Source organism: Diplotaxodon limnothrissa, linkage group LG3 (genome assembly GCF_057381915.1).
Source record: "Diplotaxodon limnothrissa isolate DT_005_m linkage group LG3, D_limnothrissa_male_GT1.1, whole genome shotgun sequence".
Lineage (NCBI taxonomy): Eukaryota > Metazoa > Chordata > Actinopteri > Cichliformes > Cichlidae > Diplotaxodon > Diplotaxodon limnothrissa.
In genome coordinates this window covers 60,697,888-60,709,271 of record NC_140598.1, presented here as the reverse complement: position 1 = coordinate 60,709,271, position 11,384 = coordinate 60,697,888, and the positions used below count along the sequence as shown (strand labels likewise).

Sequence of the window (11,384 nt, the reverse complement as noted above, 5' to 3'; positions counted from 1 at the left end):
CGATCACAAAAAAATGACTCGCAAAGATGTTTTAAATGGATGAGGAATCATCCATTTAAAACATCTTTGGTTGCGTTTAAATGTAAAATGCGCAAAATTCCTCGCGATCGTGACTCCTCACGTCAGCATGCTTGGTTAGACGATCACAAAAAAATGACTCGCAAAGATGTTTTACATGGATGATTCCTCATCCATTTAAAACATCTTTGGTGGCGTTTAAATGTAAAATGCGCAAAATTCCTCGTTTTACGCAGGACTCCTCACGTCAGCATGCTTGGTTAGACAATCACAAAAAAATGACTCGCAAAGATGTTTTAAATGGATGATTCCTCATCCATTTAAAACATCTTTGGTTGCGTTTAAATGTAAAATGCGCAAAATTCCTCGTTTTACGCAGGACTCCTCACGTCAGCATGCATGGTTAGACGATCACAAAAAAATGACTCGCAAAGATGTTTTAAATGGATGATTCCTCATCCATTTAAAACATCTTTGGTTGCATTTAAATGTAAAATGCGCAAAATTCCTTGCGATCGTGACTCCTCACGTCAGCATGCTTGGTTAGACGATCACAACAAAACGACTCGCAAAGATGTTTTAAGTGGATGATTCCTCATCCATTTAAAACATCTTTGGTGCAGTTTAAATGTAAAATGGGCAAAATTCATCGTTTTACGCAGGACTCCTCACGTCAGCATGCATCTTTGGCTCTCCAACGGGAGATTGAGAGACCAGCGTTGGACTGGTTTCCTCTCCACTTGGTGACAGTGGGGAGGAAAAACTGCCTGTAAACGAGGACAAACCTCCGGCAGAACCAGGCTCAGGAGGGGACAATCAACTGCCGGGACTGGTTGGTGGGGTTAACAGAGGTGGAGCAAGACGAGGCTACATCAGGTGAGGAAGCCGTAGCGTCTCTCCTCTGGAACAAGTGGAACCATTTCTTCTTTACGTACTTTCTTACTTTTCCAGGAGCGCTTTTCTTCTCCAGGATGATTTCTCAGCTCGTGGATGGTTTCTGATGCTGCTGCTGAAACGAACTGAAACTTGCTGTTGCTCACCCCTATTTATAGAAAAACATCAAAGGATTCTTAAGATCTATGACATCATCACTCCCTAAGCCAATGAGATTGTCGCTTTGGAGCGTGATGTCACAGGAGGCGGGCCACGCCCCCCGCCGCCATGACAGCTTCAGCTATGGTTCGTACGTGTTGTGTAGTCGGTTGCAACGTTAGATCTCACGATCGTGAAGGCAAGAAACTGGATAATGGGCTCTTTTCATCGTTTTCCATCCTGGCGGCGACGTGAGGGATCCCATGTATCCGATATCACCAAACAAAGACGCCAGGCATGGATTGCAGCGGTGAGACGAGCGGATATCGAGTTCCGTGCAATCTCCAGCTTTTTGTTGGTTTGCTCGCGGCATTTTCTCTCCGGTGAGTTCTAAATTAATTCATATCACTATTAAAAGGCTTTTAGTGTTTTTTCTCAATGCGCTGCGGTCATAGATAATGAGATAAAACATGCTAACGTGTGATGCTGCACAACCACGTCATGTCGACTGAGTAGCTTTTGATTTGGCATTATTTCAGGCAAACCAGCATATGAAATGGATGTAACAAATCCAGACTGGGCACCAACACTGGGGCACGACGACAAACCTGTGTCAGACTCGGACCGGCACGCAAGGCGTATGCAACAGAAGCGAAAAAGAGCACCCATTGCAGGTAAACACCCCCCCTCCAAAAACATACTAAATTGCTCTTATGGTACACTAATCCACACATAACTTAAAGATGAATCACACACATGTCATTGGAATATTGGTGTACATTAACCTTTTGTCTATGCACTATTTTTATCTTACAGGCTTGATGATCGATGAAGGTCTGACAGAAGAACAACAACAAAATAAACATGTCATGGAGGCAGTGGACAGCAATTGTGTTGGACAAGTGGAGGTTGACGTACCAGCTGCAAATGTGGACAGTGGTGATGGAGTGACAGCGTCACGGAAGCTGAAGGGCAGACGAAGGATTGTGTGTGCAGTCAACAGGGCAGAGCAGAAATAAACCGGCTGTTGGAGGAGAACAGACTGCTTCGAGCACAGTTGCAAAAGACAGAGCTGAATGAAACTTTCTTAAAGGACGATACCGAAAAAGTAAGATATTACACTGGACTACATTGTTATGCTGTCTTAATGTCCCTCTTCAACACTGTCAAAGATTTCCTGCCAATATCAAAGAAACTGACAGGTTTCCAAATGCTCTTACTCACACTAATGCGTCTGAGACTTGATCTTCCAGTCCAGCATCTTTTCATCTATTCGATGTGTCCCACAAAACACTGTCTTCTGTCTTCACCGATACCATTGATGTTTTGTATGCCCGCTTAGGAGCACTGGTGCACTGGCTTGAGAGGCACTGTCTGCAGGCGACAATGCCTCCACAGTTTACTGAAACTTTTGGAAAACGAGTAGCCATCATTGTTGACTGTTTTGAGATTCGAACAGAAAGACCATCTAATTTAAAGGCACGCGCACAAACATACTCTCATTACAAGGGTACACACACCATAAAATACCTCATCGGGATTACACCCCATGGAGCTATTTCTTTCATTTCCAGGGGATGGGGGGGTCGTGCATCAGATAAACACATCACAGAGAGATGTGGCATTCTTCAAAAGCTGTTACCAGGGGACGTAGTATTGGCTGACAGAGGCTTTGACATCAGAGATGCTGCAGGAATGATGTGTGCACAGGTCAAGATTCCAGCTTTCACAAAAGGCTACGACGTGCCCACCTTAGAATTCATGTTGAGCGAGTAGCAGGTAGTTTGCGCAACAAGTTCAAAATGTTACACACTACAATGCCAATCCGATTACTCTTATCATGTGACGATTGATAAGATCGTTAAGGTTTGCTGTGTTTTTGTTAATATGTGCCCCAGTGTTGTTGTCAAACCAGGGCCAAATGACACTTGCTCCTGTTGAGTATTCTTAAAGCTGTTTTTTTGGATGTACAGTACATTGTAAATAGTTGTAATTTGTGTGAAGAAACATTACAGGCTATTTAGAGCAGCACGTTGTTTCGAGAAGTATTTCCCAACAAGTTCAGGAAGGCACAGTTTACGAAAGAAGTCTTGTGCTTGCTTTAAGCGCGGTTTCCAGAAATCCACAGCAGGGAAGACGCGAATCCCAGCAAGGTCTCTCTGTGTCCACACAACGAGGTCACAGTGGTTGGCGCCCGTAACAATTTTTTCAAAGTACCGTCTCTTGGCGTCTTGCACAATCGGTCGCGATACAGCCCTTTGTCTTTTGCGCTGATTTTGAGCATGGTTCTGGCAGTCCCGAATCCAACACTCCAACACTGTGTGCTTGTTTTGCTTTCTGGCCTACTGACATGGCGCCGTGATCCCACAATGCACTGCGGCGTGATGTCAACTCCAAAGCCCTATTTTTTTTAAACTGTTTTCAAACTTAACTTAAAATTTCAGTGTTTTATTTGTATATTTGTATATTGCAAAATCACAATAATCTTCCAATTTAGAACTACAAGTAAAAAAAATTTATTTTCATAAACCACGCAGAGCCGCACCATAAGGACTAAAGAGCCGCGTGCGGTTGCCGACCCCTGATCTAAAGGGTTTAACAAAAAGCTTCCTGCTGGAAAATGAAATGTCCCCACTGGGCGATCGTGGCTCAAGAGTTGGGGGTTCGCCTTGTAATCGGAAGGTTGCTGGTTTGAGCCCCGGCTTGGACAGTCTTGGTCGTTGTGTCCTTGGGTAAGACACTTCACCCGTTGCCTACTGGTGGTGGTCAGAGGGCCTGGTGGCATCAGTATCCGGCAGCCTCGCCTCTGTTAGTGAAAGTGAAACATGCTTTCATCTGTTTTTGGTAATGTGCTGGAAAAGCTTGAAAATCGACCTTGAATGTGCTTAAAAAGTGCTTACAGTTATTATTACAGTTTATAGCAGGACTTTCATGGCAACAGCTAATCTTTATTTTGTTTACTGGGAAATGAAATGCTGCCAATTCACAAAGCTGTGTTTCAGCTGCACTTCCTGTTATAGACTTGTGATGCACACAGGCTCTGTTCCAGCACTCAGCATGTTCTTCCTCATTTTCTCCACCAGGGGGAGTTCCTCAACTATGACATCCTGATAGGAGTGAACCAGGGAGAGGGGCTGAAGTTTGTGGACGACAGTGAGGACAACGATGGCATCTCAGCTGCGGCGTTCGACTACACCATCTCCAACTTTGTTGACAACCTCTACGGATACCCAGAGGGTGAGGACGCCACCTCTGTACACTGCCACTTTTTCAGTTATTCCATTTTACAGCCTCCTCTCACTTAACTGCATTTTGCAGCATCATCAGGTTTTGTCTTATTAGGAGCCGCGTTTGTTGATCTGTTAGTTTTTTTCTGTTTGCTGTATTCATTAAAATAAACGGATAATCATCAAAATGACAAATGTGGACAATTATCAAAGCTTACATTACAGTTCTGACAGCTTGAGTTCACATGAATTTTCAAAAGAATATAAAAACCTGTGAAAGTGCTTTAAGCGTTTAAAACATGCGAGTAAAGAATGGAATCAGTAACATGTGAGCCCAGTGAAGTGCATCAAACAAGACAAGCGTGCTAAAGAGAGCCACTCATCCACATCACGGCGTGTCTGCGCCTTAACCTTTGAGGCTCTGTGGGCAGTAATGCTATCATCCCCCAGGTAGTCGGCTCCCAATCTCAGTGTCTGTGTTTCTGACAGATCGGCCTGCGAACTCGTCACAGCCGGACCACAGTCACAGTACAGACATGTTTGGATAATGCAGTCATGCTTCCTCTCTGCTGCCTGTCACTCCTTCTGTTATCTGAAAGAGTTTTTTTTTCCTCTCTAGATTTCTCACTCGCTTCCTGGCTCTTGGTTCATCTCACCAACATTTGCTTTGGTTTCATATCTTTTGATCAGACCGATCTCTTAAAAAATGTCTTACACTGCTGTTACTTTACTCTTAGCAGTTTTTCACTTTTATCTTTCTGCCTCATTCCTTTTGTCCCCTCCTGTGCTTCTTCACCAGGCAAAGACATCCTGAGGGAGACCATTAAGTTCATGTACACAGACTGGGCGGACAGGGACAACGGCAACATGCGGCGGAAGACTCTGTTGGCCCTGTTTACGGACCACCAGTGGGTGGCACCAGCTGTGGCCACTGCCAAACTCCATGCTGAGTTTCAGTCCCCAGTTTACTTTTACACGTTCTACCACCACTGCCAGACGGAGACGCGGCCCGAGTGGGCCGACGCCGCGCACGGAGACGAGATACCTTACGTGTTCGGCGTACCGATGATCGGTGCCACAGACCTGTTCCTGTGCAACTTCTCCAAGAACGATGTGATGCTGAGCGCTGTGGTCATGACTTACTGGACTAACTTTGCAAAGACTGGGTAGGCCTCATGTCATAGTAGTTTAAACTGTACACGTTACTGTATGTTCTCTGATAGCCTTCTAGTCATCTTGAATACTTGAATCTGGGTTGCTAGTTTAATTCTCGTGTGGCTTTGAAGAATTGAACATACTGGTTGACCAAAAGCATCCAGATCCCAGAGCAGCCGGTTGGTCTTAGATAGTTGAAAGGTTGCACAGAGAATGGGCCTCCTGTCTGTATTCAGTGTATTGATGCCACATGTTACTTATAATGGAGACTGAATATAACTTTGAACTGAAACGTTTAACCTTTATGCTCCACCAGGGACCCCAACCTGCCCGTCCCTCAGGACACCAAGTTCATTCATACCAAGCCCAACCGCTTCGAGGAGGTCATCTGGACCAAGTTCAACTCGAAGGACAAGCAGTACCTTCACATCGGTTTGAAACCTCGTGTCAGAGACAACTACAGAGCTAACAAAGTGGCCTTTTGGCTGGAATTAGTCCCTCATCTTCACAGCCTGCACGACGTGCTCTTTCCCACCACTACGCGCTCCCCTGCAGGCCGTGACCCCGGCACCACGAGGCCCAGGAACAACGTTCCTCAAACCACTCGTCATCCTTACCCTACCTTCCCGTCAGATCCTGAGACCGAGGGCTCAGAGCGCCCGCCCCAGGACCTCTTTCCCGGAGACACCCGCGACTACTCCACCGAACTGAGCGTGACTGCTGCAGTTGGAGCGTCGCTCCTCTTCCTCAACATCCTGGCCTTCGCCGCCCTTTACTACAAGCGTGACAAGCGGCACGAGATGCGCCGGCACCGGCTGTCCCCTCAGCGGGGCGGCCCCGCCAACGACCTGGCTCACAGCCAGGAGGAGGAGATCATGTCCCTGCAGATGAAGCACTCGGAGCACGACGCTCACCACGACATGGAGCCCCTGCGACCCCACGACATCCTGCGGCCCGCCTGCCCTCCCGACTACACCCTGGCGCTGCGCCGCGCCTCCGACGACGTGCCGCTGATGACGCCAAACACCATCACCATGATCCCCAGCACCATCACCAGCATGCAGCCTCTTCACGCCTTCAACACATTCCCCTCCACCGGCCACAACAACACCCTGCCACACCCCCACTCCACCACCAGGGTATAGTAGGGACAGGCCCGACACAGCGCCACCTAGGGACCAGGAACACTGGCTATTATATTTGCTACTTTTGGTTTTTGGTTTTCTCCCGCAGAGAAAGAGCATCGCAGGAGCTCCTGAAGTCAAACGACGCCTCCCAGCACTCATTTATTAAAACGGAGTCGATGCCAAAAGTCTTAAACGTTAGAATCAAAGCAACAGCTGTGAACTCAGTCATGGTGTCATGTGCAGCCTCCATCTTACTGTCACTACTTTTTCATTTTAGGGTACGTGAGGTAAAGCGTCCGTCGATGTAGCTTGATTGTACAAAATTATTTTTCTACGTTATTAACAAAACAGAGCAGAGACTGATGCTGCTCCTGTCTGACCCCTTTATGTCTGGCACATGTGTATTCTGACTGGTGTGTGTGTGTGTGTGTGTGTGTGTGTGTGTGTGTGTGTGTGTGTGTGTGTGTGTGTGTGTGTGTGTGTGTAGGAGCGGCAGTCGCTGTGTGAGTGTGATATCACATCTGCATCACTCAAGCGTAGGCGGGCCCGCGTCAGACAACAATAAACAAAAAGCAGAAAAAGGCCAACAGTAAAAACTCAGACTCCAGCATGAGCTCCTTCCTGCTGCTTAACCAATCACCTTCCTCCATATCATCACTGCTCCCTCCCTCCTCCTCTCTCCATCCTACACCACCTTTGTTATTTAACACCGACCCCCCCAATCTGATAATCAGACAAATTCCCAAACACCTGACTTCACTGTGTCGACACCGTTCCTGACTATTTCTGACCTCAGGTCAGCTCTGCTATTATCCTCACATTAAGGGTTCGTTCACCTGCCTGCAGATGATCTGTGAGCTCGTCGGTTGTAAATTAAACTCTAAGCACACTGAGGGTAACCGGGAGGCGTTCAGGGCCTGCAGTGCAGAGCTGCAACATGACAAAAAGGGATGGGGGCTCAGATCTCCTGAACAGGGTGGAAACAACACGGTGGGTTTGTGCTGTTTGTGATTCCTGCTCCGTCACTCTGGTGGAGACGACTGCAGCTCAGCAGCGCTCCCTGCTGATCCTCTGATGAAGATGTCAACAGTATGTAAACTGAGCTGATGTGCTGCTGTTTGAGCCCACGTGGTAGCGTACGTCCAGTATGGGAGAACTTAGTCACCGGTGCTGTCTTTGCTTGTGCTCTAGCTTTAGCCTGTTTGATTGTTTGTTTTCTATTTTATTACTGCCTAAAAGGGGAGGTGGGGGAAACACATGCCTGACTTCTCCTGTCAGAGGTTTTGTAAGCTCACTGGAAGGGAAACGTGCACAATGTAAATCATAAAACAACTGACTGGGGCTGTGCTGCAGGTGGATCAGTGCTGTGGACAGTAGCTGTGGAAAAGAGACTGGACAAAGACTCTCAGCCTTAAATACAGGACAGAGGATGATCCGATCATCTTTCAGCTAACAGTGTCGAGCAGAAGGACGGCCGGCTGATGCGTCCGTACGAACCCTTTTGTACTCACTCCTGTGTATAAGGAGGCGGCGAGGGGTTGTGTAGTTAACCTCAGCACCACACAGCTACAGCAGAGGAGAGAACACAAACGAGTCCTTTCATTCGGCTCTGTTCTTTCTCCTTGTCTGTTTTATAAGCTAACACTAGAGGGCGCCATTGTGGCACATTCAGCGCTCACTCTGAGGTCACTGGACAGAGAAGAAAATACCAAACTGGGAGACGGATGGAGACGAAACATCTGGAAGATCAGAACTGTACATTTTTAAGTGTAAGAAAAAAAACAGACAAAATATTTGTAAATATTAAGTTTCTTGTTTATTTTATGTTTTGTTTTTTTGGTTTTTTTTGGAGTGAATGAATGATATGCTTATTTTGTGATGACAAAAGACAACAGGTGCAGTTTGTAATGAGAAGAAAAAAATGGCCGTTAGCTTGAGGTTTCAAATGAGTTCATCCTTACCACCGATCAGTTTTGTCTTTGTTTTTTCAACAATTATTTTATTTTTGTCATAACGTTGATCGTTATCATGTGACCATCCTGTAGCAGGAAGGTCGCTGTAGCAGAAGTCATCTCCACTGAAGCCCCCTCACAGCAGAGGGCCAGTCATGCTGTTTATTAGCATTTGCTAGTTTTCAGTGAGAAAAAACATTTTCATCAAGTTTTAAATCCTTTCGTTGCTCTTTTCTCTGTGATTGTCATAAAATCGTCGTCCTCTTTTCAAGCCTTAGCTCGCTTTTATTTTGAAATATGAGTCTTGTGATCAGAGATGAATCTGTGCTGCATGATGTGCGTAACATCAGAGCGATAAAAGCCAGCTTTGCCTTTCAGTGATTCGCAGTAAGGACATAAATGACCTAAACTGAGACAGAAAAAAGTGCAGTCAGTTAAATGTTAGCTCACCTAACATGTAGCAGTGTTTACATGTAGCCATGTTTGACAGACTCCAGGGCTTTGATACCATAAGATGCCTCATATCCTCACAGACTCATGAGATCACACAGGTGGTCTGACCTGCTCGTGTCACACTGTGCTGTCTGTCTGTCCGTTGTTTTTCTCCTGCAGTGATGTTATGTAGCAGAAAAACAGTTGGATGCTGGAAAAGTGCAGAGCGATGGGTGACGTGTGGAGAACATCACAGTCTGTGTGTGTTCAACAGCTGTTAGAGCCACACTTTGTCCTTTCTGTGGTATAACTGCTGGATTTATTTTATTCCAACACTCAAAAACTGTCAGCAAAGCAAAACTTCATGATTGGATGATCCTGTGTCATGTCCACAGTGTCAAACGTGCACAGAGACAGTGACACCCACAGAGAAACCCTCAGCTTGGTGTCCATTGCAAATCTGCACCTGTTGTCTTGTTTCTACTTTCTTTGTTGAACTCAGAAACTCGAGACTTGAGATGAAGAAAATGTTAAATAATGGAATAAAAAAAAGATGATTATTAAAAAAAGTAAAGTAAAATTATATAAATAAATGAGGTGATGATATTTCTGTTTACTTTAGAAGTTATTATACACTGTATGCTGCGATTCTGATCTGGGAAACATTAAAGACATTCATAGCCAGACTGCTGACTTTGTGTTTTTATTCAGTCGCCTAACAGAAGTGCAGTAAGAAACGATTTAGCCCATCCTGATTTCTTAGCTATTTGCATATTTGCCACACTTACATGTTTCAGATCATGAAGAACATTTTTATGATAGATAAAGATGACCAGAGTCAGTGTAAAATAAAGCTTTTACATGTATTGCTGGGAGGTCGGCAGCTCCCTCCACTGCTTGGCCCTCTGTGAAAAACAACTGGGATCCAGCTTCCCTGTGATGCTGAATCATATAAGCGGAAGAACATAAATAGATAGAAGGATGGATGATTGTATTTTGTGTACAATTGTTGAAGTGTAAAAAGGGTTGGCCCTCCGTGGTGCCCTAAGCAAAGTTTGATTTTTGGAGCCCTTTAATAGTGCCAATAATAGTGATTAATGATCACCTACTATAAATGTATTTCATTTTCTAATGTTGATGTTGTTGTAATCCACAGTGAAAAATGTCATAAAAACAGAGAGAAACAATAGATCAAACCTGAGAGCTGCACAGTTGCAGCAGTGTGGTTTACGTCATTGTGTTGTCAGCCTGTTTTACACATCGGTAGTTTCTTATTGACGTGTAAAAAGATCTGAAATCGTAGTAAATTCAGCTGCTATTGTGGGCTGGGGATGATTTACACTTAACATTTTAATAACTGGGTACTGAATGTCATAGGCCCAATGTTCCCTCTAATTTTTCATGTGTCTGAGCGAACACACAAACTCCCTGAGCGATCCCTTGGTCCACTGTGAGCAACAGCAGACGTGTGAACTGTGGTCACAGCAGCATCGAATCCATCCAAGTTACATGGTTTATTAAAATAATCAAATTCCAGCATTTATATTTATGTTAGACTACTTTTAATTAACTGCTTTAGCCCACTTACAATAAAAAATATATATATATATTGTTCATGACCTGTGTTGTATGTTAACACTATTGGAAGTAAAAATAACTTGAACTCCAATTTTGAAAACACAACTTTGTATTTTTTTTTTTTTTTTAATAAAGCTCTGACTTGTATTATGAGTCTGTGGTCTGTGAGAGATTCCTGTAACTCTCTGTCTGTAAAATACAGTACATAATGACCAATGTTGGGCAATTAATTATATAGTTACTTCTTCAAAAAAGTAACTGAGTTATGCAGAACATTGGTCAACTCTATCAATCATCATCACCCCTCCACCATTGTGCTTGACAGTTGGTATGAGGACTTTCATTTACCTCATTTTAAACCCTTACACAATCAGAAGATTTTTATCATGTTTTGATATGTACACATTTTTACAATTTCTGCATATGCAGCCTGTAAATATGGTAGGAATACTGTCTGTAAAAAGGGTCTCAGAGCTGATGAGGGTTACACATGTAGGTCCATTCCTTTTCACAATTTATGTTAATAAACCATCTTATTTTAAGTTAAGTTATCTCTTATGTTCATTTAGAAGTAGGAGATACAGTATTGAATTTTATTGTTGAGTCTACTCAACTTCACGATACTTTAATGTTGTCCAAGCTGTGGTTAATAATTATTAAACTAGTATACAGGAAGTGCAGAATTATTAGGCAAGTTGTATTTTTGAGGAATAATGTTATTATTGAACAACAACCATGTTCTCAATGAACCCAAAAAACTCATTAATATCAAAGCTGAATGTTTTTGGAAGTAGTTTTTAGTTTGTTTTTAGTTTTAGCTATTTTAGGGGGATATCTGTGTGTCACCTGACTATTACTGTGCA

The 11,384-nt window shown here is 44.2% G+C and overlaps 1 protein-coding gene across 1 annotated transcript; it reads left to right on the top strand.

The window, feature by feature from the left end:
- Positions 1-1,606: 1,606 nt before the first annotated feature.
- On the top strand, positions 1,607-6,577 carry LOC146636761 (neuroligin-2-like). The gene is made up of 6 exons (XM_085350367.1): positions 1,607-1,724; positions 1,867-1,884; positions 1,995-2,158; positions 4,134-4,287; positions 5,077-5,443; positions 5,749-6,577. Exons 1-6 carry the CDS (start codon positions 1,607-1,609, stop codon positions 6,575-6,577), a joined length of 1,650 nt encoding a protein of 549 aa, XP_085206493.1.
- The last annotated feature ends 4,807 nt before the right edge of the window (positions 6,578-11,384 follow it).

Coding starts and splice junctions, on each gene's coding strand:
- LOC146636761 (XM_085350367.1), top strand. CDS start 1,607: ATGGATGTAACAAATCCAGACTGGGCACCAACACTGGGGCACGACGAC. Junction 2,159..4,133: donor TAAAGGACGATACCGAAAAA/GTAAGATATTAC, acceptor TTTCTCCACCAG/GGGGAGTTCCTCAACTATGA. Junction 5,444..5,748: donor ACTAACTTTGCAAAGACTGG/GTAGGCCTCATG, acceptor ATGCTCCACCAG/GGACCCCAACCTGCCCGTCC.